This window comes from Bos grunniens, chromosome 20 (genome assembly GCF_055505025.1).
Source record: "Bos grunniens cultivar Pamir isolate PY7600 chromosome 20, Bosgru_T2T1.0, whole genome shotgun sequence".
Lineage (NCBI taxonomy): Eukaryota > Metazoa > Chordata > Mammalia > Artiodactyla > Bovidae > Bos > Bos grunniens.
Window position 1 is genome coordinate 59,185,326 of NC_141184.1, and position 26,869 is coordinate 59,212,194.

The 26,869-nt window shown below is 39.0% G+C and overlaps 1 protein-coding gene across 15 annotated transcripts in view; it reads left to right on the forward strand.

The window, feature by feature from the left end:
• The window catches only part of MAST4 (microtubule associated serine/threonine kinase family member 4), a 616,403-nt gene that overhangs the window by 311,859 nt on the left and 277,675 nt on the right, over positions 1-26,869 (forward strand). For 9 of the 15 annotated variants that reach the window (XM_086362007.1, XM_086362009.1, XM_086362011.1 and 6 more), the window contains 2 exons: positions 7,532-7,563; positions 21,581-21,616. In XM_086362007.1, the coding sequence (XP_086218133.1) occupies positions 7,532-7,563; positions 21,581-21,616 (68 nt within the window). The remainder of the gene's footprint in view (positions 1-7,531; positions 7,564-21,580; positions 21,617-26,869) is intronic. The other 6 variants (XM_086362008.1, XM_086362010.1, XM_086362013.1 and 3 more) reach the window with 1 other exon arrangement.

Here is a 26,869-nt window from a genome sequence, read left to right on the forward strand (position 1 = left end):
TATGGTTTATTTTGTTGAACTTTACTGCCACAAATAAATATGTTAAAGTGCATTATGGTTATAGATACAGAAATAGAATGAAATGAAACCTGCAAGAAAGGGAAATCCTTTAAGATTCTCCACCCAACTCACATTCTCACTGTGAGAGAGATTTCAGTGGTATTTTACAGGTTGGATGGTTTAAAAGTCCAGGCATCTCTGTCGCTTTCTACTGCTGCTTTTCCAGCTTTATTCTACAGTTTGTATTCAGAGAGCTGTGTACTTTATGGGCAATTCACCGGATTTTTCAAGGGTGGTTTGAACATGAGCCACTTTTGAGTATAACTCAGTTTCAGAACCAACCTTTCATGTAAGATCTGGTTCTGTGGTGTGGTGTGTGTATTCTTCTGTCCTCTGTTTCTGCCTTCACAAGTAAAAATGGAGGTCAGGAAAATGGGGCTGAAAACCTTCCTTTAAAAGAGCCAATCCCTGGCTGAGCCTATACCCCTAGTTAAATTTGCACCCCACTGGGTAGGAAGAGTTCCACTTGGGGCACCCTTCCTTGCCCTACCATGCTTCCCACTTGGAAAGGAAATAACAATAAAACCCTCAAACTTCACTACTATAATGACAGCTAGAAAAGTAGTATTCCATTAAAAAAAAACAATCCAACTATTGTGCCTTTAAGGGTACTTAGAAGTGCCAGCCTCGTGAAACAACATATACAAACAACTCTCTCTCCATCTCCAGGGTGGTGTTCAGACATCGATATTTGTCAAAGCTCCCTGGGTGACACTGACGGGTAGCCAGGCTGCATTCAGAACCACTGCTTGAGCTGAATTATCTCATCCCCTTTTATTTTCTCTCCCCTGTTACCATTTACTCATTCAAATTATACTGCATACTCTTGCACCTGGTGATATCTCTCTTGTCCTGGGTATGTGTGTTTCCCCAAGTAGCTTTTAAATCTGTTTTGTTTTCTCCTTATGTGTCCCTAACAGTGCCTGATACACTGCCTCGCACATCTTAGCTCTTTAAACTCTCTCCCTAAATTAATGGTTTGTCAGTGCAGAGTAGTCGGAGTCACCCTTGATGACAGGGTGAGGCCACTGATGACTAATTAAGGGATGATGATATGGAGGAGTATGGGAACTTTAAATCTAATGGTTTCTGGGAAATAGTGAGAAAGTGGTGTGTGCTGGCTATCAGGGTTCTATTTGTTTGCAGGATTTTGCTTTTCTGTTAGGGTTTGCGGGGAGGGTGGGTTACCGAATTCCAAATCCTCTTCCCTTTCTTTCAGAGGACCTCCGGGTTGTGAAGCCTGGTGGAGCTGGCCCCACCTCCTACTGTGCTCAGGAAGGGAGCCAGCATTTCCTTGTTCCTGCCCCCTGGGCAGTTAGGGCAGGGCCCTGGTGTATCATGCTGACACCCACCAGGAATGGGACACTCATGGGGAGTGCCTGCCCCAGTGCTAAGGGAAGGTGCTGGGACCTGCCGAAGGTCCTTCCCAGAGGGAAGCTGAGCTGAGCTTTGAGCAGCAGCGGTGTGGTCATGTTCTCTGGGGGTTCATTTCCTAGTTCCTTCCCATTTTTGGATCTTATCTGTGAAGCTATCTTGTGTGAGAGCTGGCATCTACCCTGTAGTATTTTCACTTGCTAGCCTCTTTTGGTTTGTGTGGTTTGAGGGTTTGCATAGTTTAGCACATCATTTTGCTACCTCATGCTGGAGAAGGCAATGGCAACCCACTCCAGTACTCTTGCCTGGAAAATCCCATGGACTGAAAAGCCTGGTAGGTTACAGTCCATGGGGTCGCAAAGAGTCGGACATGACTGAGCGACTTCACTTTCACTTTCACTTCACTACCTCATGCGAAGAGTTGACTCATTGGAAAAGACCCTGATGCTGGGAGGGACTGGGGGCAGGAGGAGAAGGGGACGACAGAGGATGAGATGGCTGGATGGCATCACCGACTCGATGGACGTGAGTCTGAGTGAACTCCGGGAGTTGGTGATGGACAGGGAGGCCTGGCGTGCTGCGATTCATGGGGTCGCAAAGAGTCGGACACGACGGAGCGACTGAACTGAATGAACTGAACCACGTAGCAAACTTCTCCCCACTTGTAGATTTGAAGCAGCCCTGTGTGAATACTTACATGTGCCGCTTCTCCTTTTTCTGTCTGTCCTCTCTTTTCCTCTCTCTTCCAGGCCATGGTTTTACATACCGTTTTATACATTAATGATTTCAAAGTCTATTCCAGCCCTGATCTCTTTCCTGAACCCCAGGTTCATTTGTCCGACCACCTGTTTGGAAGTTTCTCTTTGTTATTCTCACAGACATCTTGAATGTGACATATCCAGACTGAAATTCTTCCCTCAAACTCCACTTGATCAGGCCAAGAACTGACTCTTTCTGGCTTTCTCTTCCATCTTCCACATCAAGTTCTTTCGTAACTTCTCTGAAAACATATCTCAAACCTGACTTTGACCGTCTTCACTGATGGTCCAAGTCACAATCTTCTCTCATTTAGACTATTCTGTAACCTTCTAAAATACTGGACTGATTGTGACCTTATAGTAAGCTTAGAATATTTTGGTATTTATTAGTTCATACATTCCATGCTCTAACTTAGATGTCCCTAACTTCCAGAGACTGGTACCTCCTGTTAAATCAGCAGCAGCATTAGATTAGAAATCAAGTGCACAGTAAATGAAATGCACTTGAATTATCCAAAACCATCCCCCCTGACACCCAGTCCATGGAAAAATTATCTTCCACAAAATCAGTTGCTAGTGCCAAAAAGGTTAGGGACCACTGCTCTAAAATACACACATACACACACACAGTTTTTCTTTCTCCCTACTTCTCTCCCCTCCTTTTAGAGAACTTTAAAAACTTTTGAAATCATTTGAGATTTGTAGAAAAGTTGCAAGATAGTCAAATTTTTGCATACCCTTCCTCCAGTTTCCACTAGTGTTCACATCTTATGTAACTTTAATACACTTGTCAAAATTATGAAATTGACATTTATACATTACTGTTAACTAAACTACACACTTTATTTGGCTACCACCAGGTTTTCCACTAAGGTCCTTTTTAATGAGTCAAAATCCAGTCTAGGATCCAGCATTGCATGTAGTCACTGTTGATCCTTAGTCTTCTCTGATCTGTGACAGTTTCCCAGTTGTTCCTTGTTTTTCACAACCCTGACAGTTTCGAAGATGTTCTATAGAATGACCCTAAGTTTGGGTTTCCCTGGTGTTTTGTTTCTTTTCTTTTTTTCCAGAATGAAACGGGAGCTAAGGCTGTGGGGGAGAGAATGCCACAGAGATGAAGTCCTTCCCATCACGTCATATCAGGGGCACGTGATGTCTGTGCTTATCATTGGTATCATTAGCGTTGGTTGGTTCAGATGGTGTTGGTCAGGTTTATCCGCTGAGAAGTTGCTGCTTTTCCTTTTCCCTCCTTTCTTTTTGGAAGGGAATCACTAAGTCCAGGGGTTTCCTAGGTGGTGCTAGTGGTGGTAAAAGAACCCACCTTCCAATGCAGGAGATGTAAGACACACTAACACTAGTTCGATCCCTGGATCAGGAAGATCCCCTGGAGGAGGGCATGGCAACCCACTCCAGTATTTTTGCCTGGAGAATCCCCATGGACAGAGGAGCCTGGAGGGCTACATTCCATGGGGTCACAAAGAGTTGGATATGACTGAAGCGACTTAGCACACATGTGCTAAGTACAGACCCTTTCCAGGGGAAGAGAATTAATCCCCACCTCTTGAAGGAGGGGATATCTTATTTGTAACACTATCTATGGACATCTCCTTTCTTTTTTAAATCATAAGTGGCCTATCAGTTAAAAAGAATAGTTCAAAGATTTCATGGCAGATATAACCACGTTATTTTATTTGTGTATGAAGAGCTAGTAAATACTTCAGAAATAGTATATACTGTTAAAGTTGCCATTGTGGATATTGCATACATATTAAACATTGCAGCTATTTCTCAGTTGTCTTCGTGAATAAGACAAGTTATTTTCTCTGTTTGAGGCCAAGGTTGGCCAAAAGGAAAAGAATCACCTCTTTCTGGACTCACAGAAATTCTCTTCACGAACTTGAGGAACCTGTGTGTCTTCAGTCTTATCAAGAGATCACAAGATGAAAACCAAAGTACTTAGGCAGATTAACTTTTCTTCATCTTTATTTTTAGTGTATGTACACTGAAAATATTTTTTCCAGTTGGAATTTATAGAAAAGGAGGCAAAGAAGATCATAATATTAAGCAAATAATGATATAAAGTGATTCTAAAAATATTAGAAGTCACTGAAAAATCAACATCGTTGAAAATAATTTTAGAATTCTAATATTCTTAAGTATACTAAATATGCATTTCTTTAACCTATGATGATTAATAATCACACTTTTTAGTTCAGATGGATGTTTCTTGCCCTTTTTTCCTCTCTCTGCTCTCTTCCCTTCTCTGTTCTTATGCTACATTTTTAACACATGTTCCACGTATACTCAGCACAAGCTTTGGTTTATGACTAGCACTAAAAGGTGGCACAATGGTAAAGAATCTGCCTGCCACTGCAGGAGATGCAAGAGATGCAGTTTCCATCCCTAGGCTTAGAAGATCCCCTGGAGTAGGAAATGGCTACCCACTCCAGTATTCATGCCTGAAAAATTCCATGGACAGAGGAGCCTGGTAGGCTGCAGTCCATGGAGTCGTGAAGAGTCAGACACGACTGAACATGCATACACTTGCATGGCACTACTACCATAATTCTCCAGGCAAGAACACTGGAATGGGCTGCCCTTTCCTTCTCCGAGGGGATCTTCCCAACCCAGGGATCAACCTGGGTCTCCTGCATTGCAGGCAGATTATTTACTGTCTGAGCCACTGGAGAAGCCCAATACCATATGCCTTACCTAATTATATAAGTGTGTGTTAGTGACCTTGTCCTGACACTAAAAGAATACGATGAGGACACGCACGCAGTATCGCTGGGGTTGGGGCAGTAAGTGCCTAATGTTGCTCATTTGCATCCAACCAGTGCAGGTTCATCAGCGTGTGGTCCCACGAGGCAGGGCCATAGCCCCTCGTGGCTCCATCTGCAGTTTCTCAGTCTTCCTGGTATTTGCAGGCTTTTGCAGCCATTGTTCACAAGGTCTTGGACACAGCACATTCATTTCTCTCACTTTATTACCGTCACATCTGATTCCAATTTGCTACCAAATTGAGTTTCCAGTTCCGCGCCTGACATTCAAGCCGTCAGGTGGATTAGCTCCTCAGCTTGTTTAGCGTGGACCCTGCAGGTCAGTTGACAGTGGCCTATTAAATGTCCCCGGCCCCTCTGCCTGCAACCTCGGCTGCCATCCCGGGAGCAGCAGTGTGGGCTTTCCCACTGTGACCTTTCTTCTTGTTTAGAACTCATAATTCTAGAGCTGTTGGAAAGACTTTCTGATTAAAAGCAGAGTTGGCTTTGTATCCCTTATCTTGCCATTTCAGCAGTTTTTTTTTTTTTTCTCAGAGCAAAACAGCCAGCTTTCGGTTGGGTCATTTGGTGGAATATGATTGATTGAACTACTTGGGGATCATTTATTTGGCCCTTCCCCTCTTATCTTCTGAGTGATCTGTTTACCTCAGATGTTGAAACATCTGACTTCTTTTCTGTTATTAATGATAACACCTCAGGTACCCCTCCTTTTCTTTTAAAGCTGCTGTCAGATGAGCTTACTAAACAGAAGTATTTATTTGTTTAATTAAGCTCTAGGCCTTTGTTGTATAGTAGGTCCCAGGGATTTCTTTCTCTTTGTTTATGGAAGCATGGTTGCTTTGCCATAGTCTGTCAATTTCAGGTGTACAGCACAGGGATTCAGTTATATGTATGAATTCCTTTTCAGATCAGTAATTTCTTTTTAAAAGAAACTCTCTGGTGAATGATTACTTCTAGGGAGTTCTTTTTTCTTTTTCTTTTTAACCTAAATACAAAACAGATTTCTCAGTGCTTGTCATAATCTAAGACACACGTATAGAAAATTATTCATTGGTTGTTCTATTTACATTTCAGTTTTCCAGAGAAAACTGTCTTGGTCAGAGATGCATCTCTCCTCATTAGAGGCTTTAGCAAATAAAGGTGTATTTATGTTTTGGAAACAGGGGCCTAAGTTCAGCAAACACTATAATTTCTTAGGGCTAATGAAGGATTAAAGAAAAACTCAAAACAACAAAAACCATTCCGCCACTGAACCCTGCAGCCCTTGAAAAGAAAATGGTTAGCTATTAGGAAAAGGAAGAAAATACTCTGTCCCTAAAATTGTTTTCTTTTTTTTCTTGTATTTAATCATCTGATTATTATAAATCTATATCAAAATATATTTTCCCGTTAATAAGAGAGTAAAGTAATAACTTTGATTAAGTTCTGTTTAAGGCAGGATCCTCCTCTGGGCTGCTACTCTCAAGTCCGTTTTATTTTTTGGTAAGCTGTGCTGAAGTAAATTGCATGGTTTAGAAGTAAGATGGGAGGCCACAGGCCATGACAAACATTTGAGGATCCAATAAGAACAGGGAGCAGGAAAGGTGAGTTTGAAGTTGAAGGGGAGCATCTTTCAGAAAATGATGCTTGAACTCCAGGCAGGCAAAAAAATAAATGATAATTATGGGAATGAAGGCCCAAATTTAGGCAAGCCTTTCAAATTTTGAGTTAAAACAGCCAGATGACTCATTGCTTCCTATTCTTTAGTTATCGTCACCAAGTAATCATTCTCGAATGCCCAGGCTTCTGAAAGCTCCATCAGTGGGTGGAAGTATTTCTGTATCCCTTTTTATTGATTTGTTTGGCTTGTTTGCTGGGTGGTTTTGTTTTGTTTTCCCATAAACACTCCATAGAAAGGTAGATAATGATCTTAATTTGAGATAAGTGTGAGAGCATCCTTTGAAACTATAAAGCAATCTATTAATTGTTGTTGCTGTCTGCCTACCTTTTGAGAGTTTCATTAACCTACTTTAAAAAATATCCTAAATCCTAAATCACATTTTCTTTAAGAAATAACACCAGAAGGAAACGTTTTGCTGTGTTTCTTTTTAAAATTATGATCTTGGGTAGACACAACGTTTTGCGTGAGTTTATTTCTGTTGGGGGCAAATAGTCTGATTTAACTCCCTTTTCATTTCACTTTTAACTTAATTATAATCCTGCAGAATTTCCCCCCCTCCTTCTATTTCCTTTTTGGTTAAGTTCTTTGTTTGCTCAGATTTCCCTTACCCTCAATTATAGTGTCACGTACTCAGTATTTGCCTGTCATGGCTTTGGAAGAATTGATGTCTTTTCTGCTCTGGAATTTAGGTAATCTGTGTTTGAACCTTAAACACAGTGTATAAAAGGGACAATGTAAGACGGGATTCAGTATAAAATAATTGCACTAAAATCTTTTCAGTATAGAAAGTGCCAAATCAAGCATAACAAGGAAGATACATTTTATGTTACCTGTTTGGTTCCTAGTAGTCCAAGGTTAAGGAAGCATCTCATAAACATGTTTTGTTTTTTCTTTTGCAGAAGGAGCTGAGTCTTCCCAGAAGAGGAAGTCTGTAAGTAGAATAATTTAGTTTCCTTATTGATTCATTTGTATTTTGGGATAAAGTGTGTAATGTCATTATTTTCTGACTTGTTAGATTTTCAGTGGCAATCAAAAGATTAATGATAATCAACTGAATTAAGAAAAGACAAAGCTTTGCACTTATTTATAAATGTCAGAATTAATGATTTCAAAATAACTTGAAGAAAATTTCCAGGGTTTGTTCCTCACGCATACTGTTAGCCAAAATATCCCATTATTCCTGGGGTAATCTTGAATTTAAAAATTCTATTATGTAATCAAATACATTATTTGGTCTGCAGATAGTTTAAATTGATTGACTAAAGAATTGAAAGTGCTTTTCTACATGATCTAGAAATCCATGATTGTTCTTTATACTATGAATTTTTGCAGAGTAAATGATACACCTTTGCCTCTGAATTGATGAAGACTTTGCATCCGCTAACCTTTCCACTAGATCTAGACCTTACAGAGTTGATTCATGTATTGCTCTTATATTAAAATAACAAATTTGTGAACAATGACTTGATTTCTTTATTGTGTGTTTCAACCTTTTCTTTTTAAGGCTAATAGTATATTTGCACAAATCGTAGTTTTTTTTCATTATCAAGTTGTGGTTTAAAATTAATTGCCTTTAATAATGCACTAACATCAATTTACTCTCAACTAGTACTGTGTAAGGGCTGGTCTAGAAATATTTGGATTTGATGTCTGATTTATGTTGAATTTAGTGGATGGGGCAATGTCCTTTTAAAAAAAATAAGTATAACATTTAAGATAAGTTCATGCAAATCCCAACTTGGAGAATTAGAAACATATGTAGTGACTGTTGAAAGAATTCATTCTTTTGACTACGTTTTGAAAATTTCAGTCTTTGCATCTGGGAACCAAAACTTCATCAGCCAGGAACATTTCAATACTATCCATTTTGATCTCTACTTTTTTAGTTGCCGGGAGGATATTGGATCATTATTCTTGGAGAATATGCCTGAATAAATTTTCACTGGCTCCCAGCTTATATCTCTGTACGCTACAGGTTGATGGCCTAATAGTTTATCATAGAAAATGCCCTTAGAATCAAAAACCTCCATTCTTCTGCATAATGATTAGGACTTTTCTGCCTAGACTGGTAGAAGTTCAAACTTTCTGATATTTTCCATCATGATGAGAAATAAGGAACAAGAAAAATAGAAATATCTATATAAAATATATTTATAGATAAAAATCTCTTTCTCTCATAATTTTTTTAATCCTTAAAGTATCTTAGGGTTGTCTTTTATATTTTATTTAAAAAGTTTAGAAATCTAGTCAAATCTTCATTTTAGCCTTTATAAAGGTGGTACTTTTTTCTATTGTAAATTATTATGATTATAATGTTAATTAACAAAGTAGAATCTTCATACTTATTGAAAGGCCATATCTCCTTTTGCACTTCTATAAATCTCAAATCTGATTATATTAGCTGATAGCTATCAGTTGGTGGGAGGAATACATAGGAAAATATTTAAATTTCTTTACTTGAGAGAACGGAATCTTTAACAGAAAAAAAAAAAGAATGATGGCATTAGTTTGTTTGGATTATATGCTTTGAATACTTAGTAAGAGAAAAATAAAATTATATATAAGTCAATTAAAAATCCCCTCCTAATAAAAATCAGCTAATCTATTGATCAAATTATATGAATAAAGCATCATATATATATCAACATAAATCTACCTTTTTTTTAGTGAACTTTGAAAAAATTAACAGTTGCAAGTAAAGCAAATAAGAAATAAACATTCTATTTTTAAATTTTCTATTAAATACAAGTATTCCTCAAAGAATTAATGACTTATGACATCTGTGTTCTGGGATGTAATGCCACTCTGAGTTTTCAATACAAATCTGATGAAGACAAGCACGTGTGAGTTTTTCTTAGGTATTGGCGCTCGCCCACTTCATGGTACCTGATCATTAAACCTGTTAACACTTCCTCAGTTTATTTACTGTGCAATTTACTGCACAAATGCTTTCAAGTCTTTTATTACTTCTCCCAGAAAGATTGACGATTTCATCCTGCTCCTCTGTTGTCTGTCTGTGTCAACAGCGAGCACCTATCCAATGGGGTGTATTCCATGTTGTCTGTGGTACCTGGGCATGTGACTGAACTTTTCAGAGGGCATGTACCTTCAGAAAAGCTGTCTTTTGAAAGAAGGCCTCTGGTTTTGTTACATCTGCAACTTCTAATTTGTGTGCATGGGAGGATAATATTTTTTAAATGCATTTTCATCATTCAGACATATAGATATATCAGATTTTTAAAAGCTTAGTATTGTTTTAAGTAAGCTTATAGATATTGCTTGTCTGGAATCAAGTGATCAAAACATACATGTGCTATAATGCATATATATTATATAAAAGTTAAAGCTTTTACAAATAAAAGAACATAAAAGTAGGCTTTTTTAAAATTACTAATTGAAAAGGACAAAAAGCAAACTATATTCTGTCTAGAAAAAAAGGAATACAGATTGCCAATAATGTGTAATTCACGATCATTTTCTCCAGGACTAACTTGAGGTCTGTGTTTCTCATGTGTTTTAAAAGATTGTGAAGACAATGATTGTGACTTCTCTGTTTTTAACAGTGCAAATGTCATCGGAAAGAGAGGTTAAGGGAAATTGTTTCTAGACCTGATATTACTTAATAACCAAGTGACCCCAGATCAGTTTTCCAGAAGTTCCTCCAGCCCTTTACTGACTTCAAGACCCCAAATCCCATCTCTATTCTGACTCCCTGTAGGGTAGATCTTAGCTAGTTGCCTTCTTCTTACAAAGACTAGCCATTTTCCCAGATTCTTCTAGATCATTCCTTCTCTTTGTCCTTGGAACAGAAGTTGCCATACTCTCTGCTCCCCTTCCTCTTAGCTAGTTGTCAAAAGCTATATGTCCTATCATGAGGTAGTCATGCAATGAAATACTATATACCCAATAGGATGACTAAACTAGAGCAAATTCCAGATTCAAGATGTTAATACCATTTAAGTTGTAAAATTTCCAATAACAGCGAACCTAAACTGTCCATATTTATTAAAAGGTTAATAAAAGGTCTGGTGGGTCACTTAACTAGTCTTTTGAACATGAGTCCTAAAACGACAATGCTGAGTGATAAAACTCTCTCTGTGTTGTTTGTTTTCAGACAGGGAGAGTGGGAAAAGGGTAAAAGCCCAAGGTGTGAGCTGATGGGTGGTTCAGAGCAAAAACACGGTCCCCTTTAATTGTAAAGGACCCCATCATGTTTTGTTAATTGATCAAATAAATAGCCCTACAGAATAAAGGGCTGCTTCTTTTTTTCATGGAATTCCCTGGAGAGAGGAGCAGGCTCTCTGTAGTTACTACTTTATTTTAGTTGAAACAGCAGCTAACACTTGGTGAGTTAGTGTTGGCTTTATGTTCTTTTGGCCCCACACATCTAGCAGTAGAAACTCAAAGCAGAAAGCAGCTCCTCTTGTGCACACAAGACCTGGAAAAGTGTTTCCTGCATGCTGAGGAATTTCTGGGAGTATTGAAATTGCTGAAAGCAACTTAAGTGTCTTCTTGGCTTAGTTTTAATTTCTTGATCTAGCGACAACACTGTTCGCTCCATAGAGTTTTGTCCCTTCTCCATTCCTCCTTTCCTTTCATTGTTATTCTGAGATGGTTGAAGTCTAGTAGGATTGGTCATGGAATAAATAGGGCAAGGTGCTGCTGGCATAACATAGTTTCAGGTCTGCTAGGAAATTCATTTTCCTGTACACAAAGAAGCATCTTAAACACACTTATCATAATGCCAGACATCCATCCCGTTGGATCTGAAAGAACTGAAATTCATTCAGTTGGATCTTAAAGGTGTTTTTTCTCTGGCGGGGTCTCACTGAAATGTACATACCTTTGGGCAGGGTGTCTCTGAGCTGCGTTTAGCACAGCAGAAGCTGAGTCATTAATGGGGTGCTTCTGGTGGACTGACAAGGGACAAAACTAGATAGGGAAAGTGCTGTCAAGAACCATTTTGCAACATGTTAAAAAGTACATGAAAAAGGTGATAAGCTTATTTCATGTCTTTCCCATGTTGTATCTCTTGGGCAGGGGCAAGAAAGGATGTTTAGGTATTGGATAGAAGACCAGGGTGAGCAGCAGAGAGGGTGTGTTATTAGAAAGATTAGGACAACAGAGGCAAAAGATCCTGAAAGTTATTGGAAGCTTCTGGGTGGAGCTGGGCCTCCTGGATTTAGAAGACAGCTTGTCTCACAGTAGATAGGTTGAACTGGGTGCACTGGATTAGGACACAGTAGGTCCACTACGTATGAATGAATTCTAGTCTGAGAGCATGTCCGTAAGTCCAGTTTGTTCCTAAGTCCAACCAAGTTAGCCTAGGTACCCAACTAACACAATTGGCTATATAGTTCAGTTCAGTTCAGTCGCTCAATTGTGTCAGACTCTTTGCGACGCCATGAATTGCAGCACGCCAGGCCTCCCTGTCCATCACCAACTGCCGGAGTTCACTCAGACTCATGTCCATTGAGTTGGTGATGCCATCCAACCATCTCATCCTCTGTTGTCCCCTTCTCCTCCTGCCCACAATCCCTCCCAGCATCAGGGTCTTCTCCAGTGAGTCAACTCTTAACATGAGGTGGCCAAAGTATTGGAGTTTCAGCTTTAGCATCAGTCCTTCCAAAGAACACCCAGGACTGATCTCCTTCAGAATGGACTGGTTGGATCTCCTTGCAGTCCAAGGGACTCTCAAGAATCTTCTCCAACACCACAGTTCAAAAGCATCAATTCTTCAGCGCTCAGCTTTCTTCACAGTCCAACTCTCACATCCTTACATGACCACTGGAAAAACCATAGCCTTGACTAGACGGACCTTTGTTGGGAAAGTAATGTCTCTGCTTTTGAATATGCTGTCTAGGTTGGTCATAAGTTTCCTTCCAAGGAGTAAGCGTCTTTTAATTTCATGGCTGCAGTCACCATCTGCAGTGATTTTGGAGCCCAAAAAAATAAAGTCTGACACTGTTTCCACTGTTTCCCATCTATTTCCCATGAAGTGATGGCTATATAGTACCACACTGTAATAGGTTTATAATAGTTTTCACACAAATAATACATGAAAAAATAAACACAAAACAATAAAGACTACATTTTTAATTTCACTACCTTGAAAAGTACAGTAGTACAATAGCTGGCACACAGGGGCACTTTCACATTTTTGAAAGTTCACAAATTAAAGGTTCATATTTAGGGAACTTGCTTTATTTCTCAGATTGAAATTCCTTATTTTGATACAAGAAAGGAAGTGGCCTTCTATATAATTGGATAGACTCAGGTTGATGTCATTGGCATATGTAGGTCTCTGTATTTTTTAAAAAGAAGACTTATATTCAGGCCAATTGTATTTCATCCAGAACATACTGCCTTGACCAGCTGTTAGGAAAAGTAATTTGAGTAAAATGAGATTGTTTCTAGAATGCAAGGAGAGGGAATCACCCTGGTTTTACAACTGAGTTGAATTAGATTTATGAGATTTTCAGCAAGGTGAAGGCAAGATTTTTCTGAAAGAGAGGAAAAGGGCTTAATTCAAGCAAAATAAAGGGCATGTAAACAGTATTTGGATAAGTTTTAAAATGAATTTAGTTTTCCTCTTAGTACTTTCTTCCCTCCCACTCCCACAAATATGGAAGCAAAAATTCAAAATAACTATTGTTGAAGCTGATTGGAAGTCCAGTGTCATTTTGAATGTTAGAAACCAAGAAACAAAATGAAGAAAAAATTGAGTGTTGCATCTGAATTAGCATTTAAAGTGGCATGTTTATATAAAAAGAGAATGGTGTAATATATCCTGAGAGTAAAGAGAGGATTTCAGACTGTGAAAGAATGTCAATTGCATTTATGTATTCATCGAATAGCCAGTTTGGTATTTGGTATGTATTTGCAGCATCCCCTATCACGCCTGCATTTATCTTCTGTGAGGGGGTTGGGGGAGGAGACTTGGGAGATAGAAACAATGCAAGATTGATCTTCCCACCTTTGCAAAATTATTAGGAGAACCTTAGCTTTGCTCCAGGGGAGGGAGAGTTGGGTCACCTAGGGAGGTTTATCAAAATACATGTGCACATTTCTAAACACACTTGGGGGTGCATATCAAAACCTGTGTGTATGTGTGTTGGGTGTTGAGAAAGGGAGAGTGGGGGGCTTGTGACCTTTCAGCCCATTCTCTGGGTCAATCTAAAGTGCCACCCTTGGCTGAGAACTGCTGTTCTTAGGAGAGCTGCAGGGTACACAGCATGCAGAGTGAGCTTCTGGACGTCCAAAGGCATGAGGGTGAGTTCTCTTTCAAATTTACTAGGATGATTTTTTAGCAAGTCTGAATCAGACTGGAATTTGGAGACTTTTGGGGGGAACATTTCTTTTCAGCATGGGCTTCCCTTATGGCTCAGCTGGTAAAGAATTCTCCTGAAGTACAGGAGACCTAGATTCGATGCCTGGATTGGGAAGATCCCCTGGAGAAGGGAAAGACTACCCACTCCAGTATTCTGGCCTGGAGCATTCCATGGACTATATAGTCCATGGGGTTGCAAAGAGTCAGATACGACTGAATGACTTCCACTTCACATTGCTTTTCAGCAAGCCTTACGGAAGATGGTTCACTGTGCTCTTTTCCTAAAAGCCACCTTCTTGGGTCTGTTACTCAGTAGGCATTTCAGAGCCACACTGCCTGGATTCGATTCTACCTCTGCCATTTAACCAGCCTATGACTTGCAGAAGGTTATTTCGACTCTCTGTGTCTTTATTTCCTCATCTGTAAATCATGTATACTATTCTATCCTGGCGGAGAAAGCAATGGCACCCCACTCCAGTACTCTTGCCTGGAAAATCCCATGGACGGAGGAGCCTGGTGGGCTGCAGTCCATGGGGTCGCTAGGAGTCGGACACGACTGAGCGACTTCACTTTCACTTTTCACTTTCATGCATTGGAGAAGGAAATGGCAACCCACTCCAGTGTTCTTGCCTGGAGAATCCCAGGGATGGGGAGCCTGTTGGGCTGCCATCTATGGGGTCACACAGAGTCGGACACGACTGACGTGACTTAGCATAGCATAGCATTCTATCCTGGAATGTTTTGAGGATTAAATTAATAAGTATTTGTAAAATGTTCATAACAGTACCTGACATGCAGTAAGCTCTGTGTTTCGTTAAATAAAACATAAAAGGAATGAAACCTTCCTCAGCCCTCCCATCACTTCTTTCTGTCATGTCAAGTTAAGCAAAGGACTGCCAAGTAAACTGAAGAAGTTCTGTTAAAGCCAGATCATTTGAGTAGCACTTTCTAGAGAGTGACAGTGTATACCAACACTTCCGTCAACGGCAGCTGGCCCTGTATTCTTGGGTAGATTTTTTTCCTTGTTTCCCTCCAATGGTTAACCCCTCATATCAGGAGATTTCTAGGTGTGTGAAGGAGACAGTCCCCACACATGTTCTGGCTCTGTAGCATCAAACTGTGAGGGAACTCTGTGTGCTCAGGGAGTGGCCTATTTCTAGAATAATCCTTCACTTGACACCTGCCCCTCCTTCTCAGCATGGTATACAGGTTACTTCTCCTAACTGTGTTTTGAGACAGATATTGAGGAAAATGAAATGGGATATTAAAATGTACATGCAGAAAAGTTTAATCATAGGATTTTGAAGCTGCTTTTAAATACCATTGTTTGATAAGTGAGGAGCCAGCAACTCAGAGGACATGAGATTTGCGTGTTGAGATTACTTCTTGACCATGGCCAGGATTTAGGGTTCCCACCCACCCAGGACTGGAAAGCAACCTTTCCTTCTTTAGGGAAATAATATTTGAGTTAGAAAGAGATGATGAGCAAGGGTGTGGATGCACTCTGTTCTGTAAAGATGTGAATTACAGCATCTTCATCCACAGTGCGGGTCACATCAAAGGCAGATTTTTGACCGAGTACACTTGACTTCACTGTGCTTGTCATGGTTTCTTTGAAGATTTTTTAAAGTATAGCCTCAAACTCTTCTTAAATATGTGTGCATATAGCTGATTCACTTTGTTGTACAGCAGACCCTAACACAAAGTGGTAAAGCAGTTATACTCCATTAAAAAGAAGAGTTTACACCTAAAACTGCAACCAAAAGGAAAACGTTAAGTCACATACCAGCACTACCAGGATACTGAGTTAACTCAGACTAGTGATGGGACCGGAGAAGGCAATGGCACCCCACTCCAGTACTCTTGCCTGGAGAATCCCAGGGACGGGGGAGCCTGGTGGGCTGCTGTCTGTGGGGTCGCACAGAGTCGGACACGACTGAAGCGACTCAGCAGCAGCAGCAGCAGCAGTGGTGGGACTAGTGATACTACACTGGGGGGGTGTGGCCTTTCCCAAAGCTGCATCATCCAGGAAGCTGTGTGAACGGGGCAGCTGAATTCTGTATTGTTCTCCTGACTCCGTTGCTGTAATAAGTCGGACCCTCTGTGGGGAGCCATTGGTCATATCCATTTGCTCCTATAGAGTTTCTCTTTAGAATCACTGCATTTTCCTCTGCTGTTCTGACTGCTTCTGTGTTGGAACCTAAGACATGTCCACAGAACATGCCAGGACCTGTACACCTCTCTTTCCAGTGGCCTTCTGGGCTCTGCTTTACTTCTGACATCACCCAGGTAGCTTTTGATTCCTACCATAAGGAAATTGTATGCAGAGAGTTCCGCAAATGCAATTGCATGAGAGGAAAGATTTATTAAGCGTATTCTATAAATTTTATTGGCATGTGGAAATGGGTGCCTAGTCTGGAAGGGTAAATTTTGATTTTTTTTAAAGCATAAAAATTCTAATCATAATAAATTTAAATAGGCCTAATATATTGAAGGAAAGGATTTTTAAATGCCTCTTTCCTAGAACTATAATCTTTCAAGAAATATTTGCCTATTTTGTAGATGCTTAGGTGAAAATGTTCTTCCTCTATTAGAAAGTATTAATCTGGCCTAGGCATTATGCTTTTTATTGTGTGGGAAGAAATGATTTTTAATTTCTGCTGTGTCCTACAGATCAGTGAGATTAACCTTGGGGTGACATTAGCCCTGATTGCTGAGCTCTTACTAAACCCTGATTTTCCAATGCTGACTCTACTGTTATTGGTGGTGGTATATGTGTTTTTACTCAGGAAGAGGTTGTCTTTAGCGTTTATTTGTGTTTTTCAAAAACTGAGGAGGGCATTTTCATGGTACCCTCTGAATCCTTGTGTCGCTGCTGTGGGACAGATGTTCTGCAAGGTCAGTGTGGACCGTCCCCAGGGCTGACGTCAGGTCTAGCGAAGGGCGTGGTCTGCTCTCCTGGGCGCCACTCGGCCTCCTGCTGAGAGGATTTGCTCTGTGCAGGGCACAGGAGTGAGGTCACCAGGGGTTTGATATTTCAGGTTGTAAAGCATAGTGTTTAGTATCTCAACAAATCAAGAATCGATTATCTGGGAGAATAAGCAGAAAGTTTTTTAGGTCTAGGATAAATTAAATGCTAAGACTAGTCCTAGTGGGTTAAAGAAGCCTTTGGAAGCCCTGGAGTATATTTTTAAAATGCACTTGACATCATATACTGAAATGAAATTAATAGATCAGTATATGGTTTTATGTCTTAGGGGAACATTGGTGGTTTTTTTAGTGAGATTCTAATGTATTACCAATTTGTATGTAAATGAAGTTGATTCTGGTAGAATCACAGGGAAAAATACTGTCATCAAAAAGTATGTTACTTAATTTTTATCTTTGAGAATTCAAGTCGCTTAGCTCTATCCCACTTTTTTTTTTTTTTTTTTTTTGCTGGAAAATGTTGGTTAGACCACATCCTTAAGACCATAGCAGGGGGTGGTGATGATGATGGTGATCTGGGAAAATCCTTAAAAGGAGAATTAAAACAAACATAGTTTAGACTGTTATTCCTCAAGGCTCTGTGTAGTTTCTTTTCATCCATGAACCTTTTATTTACTGTTTAACATCACCTCCGCTGTTTTATGTTAAGTACCAGGAATTATAAATTCTAATTTTATTAAACCACAGCAGAATTTAAAACAGCACAATGAGACAAAACCACTTCCTGCCATGAAATCCGATGTAGCATGAACCATTTTAGGCTTCCCTGGCTTCCCTTGTCGCTCAGTGGTGAAGAATCCATGGCCAAGGAAGAGACATGGGTTTGATCCCTGGATCAGGAAGATGCCCTGGAGAAGGAAATGGCAACCCACTCCAGTATACTTGCCTGAGAAATCCCCTGGACAGAATGAGGCCGGCGGGCTACAGTCCATGCGGTTACAAGAGGGTCAGACATGACTTAGTGACTAAGCAACAAGAGCAGTATAACCCTACATGCTCACCACATGTAGCATGCTTCCACCTCCCCTTAAAAAAAAAAGCTTTACTGACCCATAATTGTGGGTTAATATTTCCCTAACAGCTAACAGTGCTTCCCCCTCCCCTTAAAAACAAAGGTTTATCGACCCATAATTGACATACCATAAATTATACTTAGAGTACACAATCTCATAAATTGACATGCATACATATATACAGACACTCCTATGAAACCAGCTCCATAGTCAAGGTAATGAAGTATCCGTTTCCTCCAGAAGTTTCCTCTTACAGGTTTGTAATTGCTCCCTCCCCCTTCCCCAACATGCCTAATCAGACAGTTACTAATATTTTCCATTCCTAAAAATTTGTTTGCATTTCCTAAAATTTTAAATAAATGGGACAATACTGTTTTTACTCTTTTTTGTCTGGTTTCTTTCACTCAGTGTAATTATTTGGAGATTCAGTTCTTTTGCAGTGTATGTTAATAGCTCATTGCTTTTTATTTCTAGGTAATATCCTATTGGTGGGCACAGCATAGTTTGATTATCCATCCACTTGCTGATAGACATTTGGGTCACAAATAGTTTGGGGCCATTATAAATAAAGCTGTCATACAGGATTGGTAGATTTTCTCCTGGCTTATGGTTTCAGTTGCTTTACAGCATCTATTAAAGAGCAAAATTTTTTAGTTTTCATGAAATCAGATTTATCAGTTTGTGCTTTAAGATGGTTATGGTGTTGGCATTGCATCTAAGCCATCTTTCCCTGTTTCAGGGTCACAAAAGTTTTCTCCTCTTTTTCCATAAAATTTATAATTTCAGATTTAAAATTTTAGATGTTTATGTCTATGATCCATTTTGAAATAATTTTTGTGTATGGGTGAAGTATGGATTGAAGTTTTAAGTTCTTGCATACAGATATCTAACTGTTCCAGCACCATTTGCTAAACAGATCGTTCTCTGTCCCCTCTCCACTGAATTTCTTTGTAGTTTGGTTGAAAATTGGCTGGCCATATATGGGTGTCTATCTACAGACTTTCTTTTCTGTTTCATGTCTTGTTTGTCTTATATCAGTGTCTCCACTGATTGGATTATTGTAGATTTATAGTAAGTTCAGATATCAGATAGTGTTAATCATCCAGCTATGTTCTTTTTTTTTTTTTTCAAAATTGTTTGGACCATTCTAAATTCTTTAGTTTTGGAATCAGCTCATCATTTTCTGCCCCCAAAAGCCAGCTGAGATTTTTATTGGAATATATTAAATATTTAGAGCAATTTGAGAAGCTATGAAAAAATTTCCAGCGGTTATAAGTCTTAAGGATAGATTAGGGAGAATAGTGTGTCAGTCAATGCAGTGTGGAGAGACTGGGATGGAATTGTCACTCATGATATACTGATGGAGGAGATGGGTAACCCAGCTGTGGTAGACTGAGTTGTGGAATAAGTGACCACAGATAAGCAAACATCCCCTCAGAGAAGCCCAAGAGAAATGGGTGGGTGGGTGGTTCAGGGAGCAGCTCAGGTAATGGTTTTGAGCTGAAGTCAGAGAGTACTTGGTGCATTTCTTCTGGAAAGAAGACCTGCAGTGGGGAGCTCGAGCCCAGCCCAGGCAGAGAATAGAGGAGGAAGAGCATGACCAGACAAGGTTTACACGCTCATGTCTGGTCTAGGAGAGGGCCACGGGCCTGTAAAGATTGTGACTCAGAAAACACTTAGGGGAGGCATTTGTCATAAAGCAACGAAGGTCAGCTGTACATTTGAACTAACTATTGGTCTAGAAGAGTGGCTCTCAACCAGAGGTGATATTGTCCCCTTGGGGACATGTGACAGTGTCTAGAGAGATTTTTGATGTCGCAGTTACTGGGAGGTGGATTTCTCCTCTCATTTATGGGTATAGAGAGGACAGTGTTGTTGCTAAACATTCTGCAGTGTATGGGAAAACACCCCCCTCAACAAAGACTTGTCAACCCAATATGTTCCTAGAGCTAGAGATGGGGACCACTGGTCTAGAGAGGAAGGGCCAGAAAGGAGGGTGAAGTGAGAATGGAGCGACTGATTGTTCTGATGCCTACTGTCTATATTGTCTTGAGGAGAAATACTCTCTTGTGCAGTGACCGTGCAGTTACCCTGCTTGCTCAGAAATCAGTCTCTGGAAATGTTTTTTGGGAGTGTTTTCGGATGTCTGAAAGTGTTATCAAATAAGGACAGTTTAACAAAAGCATGCCTTAACTACAAGGGAAGGAATGTTGAACATTTGAGTTAATTCACATAAGAAGAAAGTATTTGTTTACACATGGCATTGTCCACAGATGAATTTATCAATTGGAATATTTTTGATCGCAAGTAATAAAAGAAAACCTAACTGAAAATGGCTGAAACAAATAAAGGAAATTTACCAGCTAATGTAACTAAAAAGTCCTGGCTTCCGGCAAGGGTTAACCAAGAGTTTCAGTGTTGCCCCAGGGACCCAGTTTCTCCTTCATCCCAGGGCATGCTTCCTTCCTAGCTCATAGATGACTGCCAACAGTTTTCAGTTTGTTTTTTCTTATTTGTCCTCACTGGGAGTGGATTTTTCTTCTCCTGCCATTATGGGTTTCTCTTTGACTGGGCCATCTTAAATTATGTATCCATCCTTGAATATGACAATATTTATAGCATTACCCTCATTAGCTTAGACTGTTCGGTATGGTAACCACTGGCCACATGTGGCTGTTGAGCTCTTGAAATGTAACTAGTCCAAATTGAGACAGGAAACAAATGTGAAATATTTAATAATTTGTGTACTAATTGCATGGTGAAATGGTAATATTTTGGGGTATATTCGGTTAGAACACAAAACCATTATTAAAATTGCTTTCGTTTCTTTTAAATTTGTTTTTAATGTGACTACTAGAAAAGTTAAATTTGTATTAGTGGCTCCAAATTGTATTTTTGATGGGCCAAACTGGCTAAGACTACTCAGGAGTCCCTTCAAATTGAGTGGAGTCAACTCCATCCAAATCACATGGCTGATACCCTTATGGGAGAGAGACGGAGTGGATATTGGGCAAGCAATCAGAAATGAACACTGCAGTGACCGGCACAAGCAGAGAAGGGAATATTTGTTGAATTGCCGCTATTTTACTGCAGGTGAATGTCTGGAAATACTTCTGCTCTACTACCACTAAAAAGTTAATATTTTTTCTTAAATATATTTTTGAAAGTTCTAGAGCAAACATATGGCTCATAGTAACTAGTGAAACAGTACAGATGCACTAGGAGGAAGGAAATAATCCCCATTCCGCTCAGTCCTTGTTTCCAGTCCTAACCCTGGGCGGCCCTTGTTGGTCTGGTGTGTGTCCTTCCATATGTGGGAGTGCCGCATGCCCGTCCTTGTGTTGTGTCTGCTGCTACTGTCATAGTGGAATTACAGCTTTTCACTTGCTTCTCTCACCTTAGCAAGTCACACTCTACAGCTTTATCCCATTCTTTTGAATAATACATAATATTCTATCTTATGGATATTCCAACATTTCATTTAACCATTTCCTCACGAATGGACAGTAGTGTTATTTCCACTCTCCCCTCTTCCTGTGCCCCACAACAAACAATGCTGCAATAAATATCACTGTGCCTGTGTCCTTACGTACTGGTCCTTTTTTTTTTCCCTATAGGATAGATTCCCAGAAGTGGAATTGCTTGGTCAAACGGTATGTGTATTTGTATTTTTAATTTTAATAGATATTTCTCGATTCTTTCCCCAAAGAAATAGCAAATCACATTTGCACATAAGAATGCCCATTTTCTACATTTTCCCAGCTTTGGATGCCACTGTTTCTTTTCATTCTTACCAGTCAAACCTCTGAGCATTGATTTACGTTTCTTCACTGCCTGTCAGTGATGCAGAATATATTTTCATATGTTTATTATACATTTGAATTTCTCTTTTCTTCATTTCCTATTCATTTCCACTACCCATTTTTCTAGTGTGTTTCTGTCACAATTTCTGGAAGCTATGTATTGTTTTAGAAATGTTAATCCAGTGTTATACCCATGTTATATATGTGCAAATATAGCTTTATGATTCTTGTCTATATGGATGAGGTCTTTTACTAAAAGAAAATTCTTAGTTATTATTTAATCCAACAATCTATCTTTTTCTCTATTGCTTCTGAGTTATCTGTTTTACTTAGGGTGGCATTGTCCATCCCATGGTCAAACAAATAGTCTTTTAAATATTCTTCCCTATTTTTAAAAACATTCAAGTCTTACTCCAGTTTTATGTTTTGTACATGATATGAAGTAGGATGCTATCTATCTTTTTTCTCCCCAATGTAGTTAATATAAGAAACCTTATTTTCCATGGGATGGAAATGTTACCCTTGTCGTATATTAACGACGCCATGTCCCCCCGTGTCAGTCTCTGGCCTCTTCATCCTGACCCCTGTCTGTCTCTGCGCCAGCACCATTTTCCTTTGAATACAGTGGCTTTTCTAGTGAGTTGTGATGTCTGGTAAGTTCTTCCTCACTGGTCACTGTTTTCATACTTTTTATGGTTGTTTTTAGCCATTTATTTTTTGTTTCATGTTGATCTAGCTATATTACATTTTAAAACTTAAAGGTGGGGAATTTTATATTTAAAACATTTAAGATAAAATTCCCCACCTTTAAGTTTTAAAATTTAATATAATAATATATGATAAATAAAACTGCAAAATGACTTTGCAGTTTGGGAATCTCTTTACTTGATGTTACTGATTGGAAAATAGTTATTGATAACTTAAAGGATTTTCTGTGAATTTTATTTCTTTAAGTGTGACTTTGTTCCTGTGATAATTGTACAATTATCCTAAGATGCAAAAATGGGGATGCAGGCATGATATATTTTAACCAGTCTAAAAATTAGATTATAATAAAGCTAAAGTGACCTTATAAATAATTTGTATTTCTATTTATATAACGAACTAGAAGTTATATCCATACATGGATTGGTTGAGGGGTGTGTAAATATGATAATATGACAAAGACCTGTAGCTGAAGTTTATGATAAACTATGGGTTTTCAATCTTTTTGCTTTGGATTTTTCTGAAATTTAAACAATGTTGACTTAAGAAGTTATCATATTTGAAGTTTGAGGTAAAGTTGTTTTTAATATTTTATGTTTTTGATAATTTTACATTAAGTTTTTACTAATGTGATATTAATTTTGTCCACTGAAATTCTTGATAGTTTTTTGGAAACTTTAGTTATAGTATTAAGGTAATAAATACTTCTGCATTTCTCTGAAAGCATCTGAAATTCTAAAGCTGCCTGTGATTTAAAATAATGGTTACATTTTCTTACAAATTGAACACATATGCAGATACACATGAGATCTGTATTTTGCTTGTGAAAGTGAAGACAGGTCCTCATGTTGGTCCCTGCCCATTTTCACTTGGTTAATTAGGGAAAAACCATTAGTTTCTTCTATAGCCAAAAAAGGAAATGGTGAAGTAACACAGTGTGATTATTATTGAGTGATATAAATACTTGACAAATTATAATTGTGTTTTTAAAAATGATATTTTTAGTACTTTCACTGAAAATATAATTCAAACAAATAGATAGGTATGGCAATTTTTTACATGTGTATAAATATTAAAGATGATAATTTACAGAAGGAAACTAATTTAAATTGTTTACATGAAAACCAAAAAAGGACTTAGTAAAGTTAAGAGTTCACTTTGAACTTTCTAAATGAATTTATAATTTTATTAGGTCAAAATCAAATATAATTTTCCTGCTCTGTTCTAAATTAGGTAATTAGTAATTACTGCCTGGCTTCCACCCACTACTTACATGAAATCAGCTAGTAGGCACCCCATGGACCCCAGTTTTATCACTAAAACTACTTTCCACTATTCCAAGACTCTGAAACATATCTGGATGCTACAGTTGGGATAAGGGAACACTTTGTTGGTTTCAGAACAGTTTTTTTTTTTTTTTTAACCAAAGAGCAGGAATGCTTTCAGTAGTGTGTGGAGCTATAAAGAGATTAACCCAACTGAAGTAACTTCTGCTGGCCAACAGTGGAAATTTAGGTGACAGAGCAAATGGTAATTATAAGCCACTGAACAAGCTGAGCCTACCGAGAGCCAAGAGCAGTCATGTTTATCAAAGGTTGACAGATGATATAAACTGTTCTGTATTAAAGGCATATCACATTCCTCATATTTCCTAATAAGCTGTATTTTACACCAGCTCAAATTGTGTTTCCTGCATGTTTTTTTGTTGTTGTTGTTTAATTGCTAAGTCATGTCTGACTGTCTGTGACCCCATGGACTGCAGCAAGCCACACTGTCTCCCAGAGTTTGCTCAGACTCATGTCCATTGAGTCAGTGATGCCATTCAACTATCTTATCCTCTGTCATCCCTTTCTCCACCTGCCTTCAATCTTTCGCAGCATCAGGATCTTTTCCAATGAGTCAGTTCTTCACATCAGGTGTCCAGTCCTTCACACCATTCCTTCCAATGAATATTCAGGGTTGATTTCCTTTAGGATTGAATGTTTTGATCTCCTTTCCATCCAAGGGACTCTCAAGAGTCTTCTCCAGCACCACGATTTAAAAGCATCAATTCTTCAGTGCTCAGCCTTCTTTACTACCTGCAATGCAGGAGACCCTGGTTCAATTCCTGTGTCGGGAAGATCTGCTGGAGAAGGGATAGGTTACCCACTCCAATATTCTTGGGCTTCCCTTGTGGCTCAGCTGGTAAAGAATCAGCCTGCAATGGAGGAGACCTGGGTTCAATCCCTGGGTTAGGAAGACCACCTGGAGAAGGGAAAGGCTACCCACTCCAATATTCTGGCCTAGTCACAAAGAGTCGAACAGGACTGAGCGACTTTCCCTTTCACTTTCAGCCTTCTTTATAGCACTTAAGTTTTAATCATCATCAAAACAGATAAAGATGATAACCATAAATATAAAAAGATATTTGTGTTATCAAATATAATATCACTTTTATGTGGAATCTAAATAATAATACTAATGAGCTTATTTAAAAAGCAGAAATAGACTCACAGACATAGAAAACAAAATTATGATTACCAAAGGAGAAAAGGAGAGGGATAAAGCAGGACTATGAGATTAACAGATATACACTACAATATATAAATTAACAAAGATTTACTGCATAGCACAGGGAACTATATTTGATATCTTATAGTAACTTATAATGGAAAAGAATCTGAAAAAGAATTTACATATATATAATATATATACACATATATGTGTGATACTGAATCACTGTACTGTACACCTGAAACTAACACAGTATCATAAATAAACTTTACTTCAGGGGAGGGACCTGGGTCGCCCCACCTTGAGCAGTCCTGGCGTCCTCATCCTCTGCCACTGTCCAGTTATCTTTGACTGCCACATATGGATTCCCACAAATCTCCAAAGAAAACGGTCCTCATTATGGGAGGAGCCTTGGCTGTGCTCTGGACCAGAAGGGCGTCCTTGTGATTCTATTCTGTTTGAGATCAGCCACCCTGCTCAGACCATTCCAGAAGGCATCCGGTTTATACCAGGAGACATCCACTGTCTCTCTGATGTAGAGAACAACTTTCAGGGCGTCAATGTGGCTTGTGTGTCCCATAATATGTCTTACAAGTTAACAGTCCAGCAATGACATGGTGTGTTCATCCAGGAATGTGACTGCAAGACCAGATATCAAGCCTTGAGCCTTTGGAGTGGCTCTGACTGATCAAGCACTGACTCCAGGACCCTAGACTACCAGAGAACTAAACCTAGGGAGCATCAAATAGTGAGAACTCACACAAAGGAAACAACTCGAATACAAGACCTGGCATCACCCAACCACCAGTAGCACCCTGTGCAGGACGCCTCATCTAAACAACAAACAAAACAAAAATACAAATTCAATCATCATCAGACAGGATTACCACCTCACTCAGCCTTGCCCATCAGAGGAAAAGCAAACAAACATACAAAAACTCAGCACAAATCGCACCCTACATGAAGCTTACACAAACCACTGGACCAACCTTACGAGGGCAGAAACCAAAAGGAAGAGAGAATTCAACTTTGAAGCCTGGGAAAAGGAGACCTCAAACACAATAAGTTAATGACATAATGAAAAGGCAGGGAAATACTACACAAATGAAGGAACGAACTAGAAACACAGAAGTCCAAATAAATGAAGAGGAAGTAGGCAAACTACCTGAAAAAGAATTCAGAATAATGATAGTAAAGATGATCAAAAACTCTGAAAACAAAATGGAGAAAATGCAAGAACCAATTAACAAAGACCTAGAAGAGTTAATGAATAAACATACTGAGACAAACAACACAATTATTGAAATTAAAAATACTCTAGAAGGAATAAATAGCAGCATATCTGAAGCAGAAGAAAAAATCAGTAAGCTGGAAGGTAAAATGGTGGAAACAACTTCTGAAGAGCAGAATAAAGTAAAAAGAATGAAAAGAACTGAGGATAGTCTCAGAGACCTCTGGGACAATATCAAATGTACCAACATTCGAATTACAGGGGTCCCAGAAGAAGAGAAAAAGAAAAAGTATGAGAAAATTTTTGAAGAGATTATAGTTGAAAATCTCCCCAACATGGAAAAGGAAATAGTCAAACAAGTCCAAGAGGCACAAACAGTCCCATACAGGATAAACCCAAGGAGAAACACAGCAAGGCACATACTAATCAAACTAACAAAGACTAAGCACAAAGAAAGAATATCAAAAGCAGCAAGGGAGAAGCAACAAGTAACATACAGGGGAAACCCCATGTGCTTAACAGCTGATCTTTCAGCAGAAACTCTGCAGGCCAGAAGGGAATAGCAGGATATATTTAAAGTACTGAAAGGGAAAATTCTACAACCAAGATTACTGTACTCGGCAAGGATCTCATTCAAAATTGATGGAGAAATAAAAAGCTTGTCAGAAAAGCGA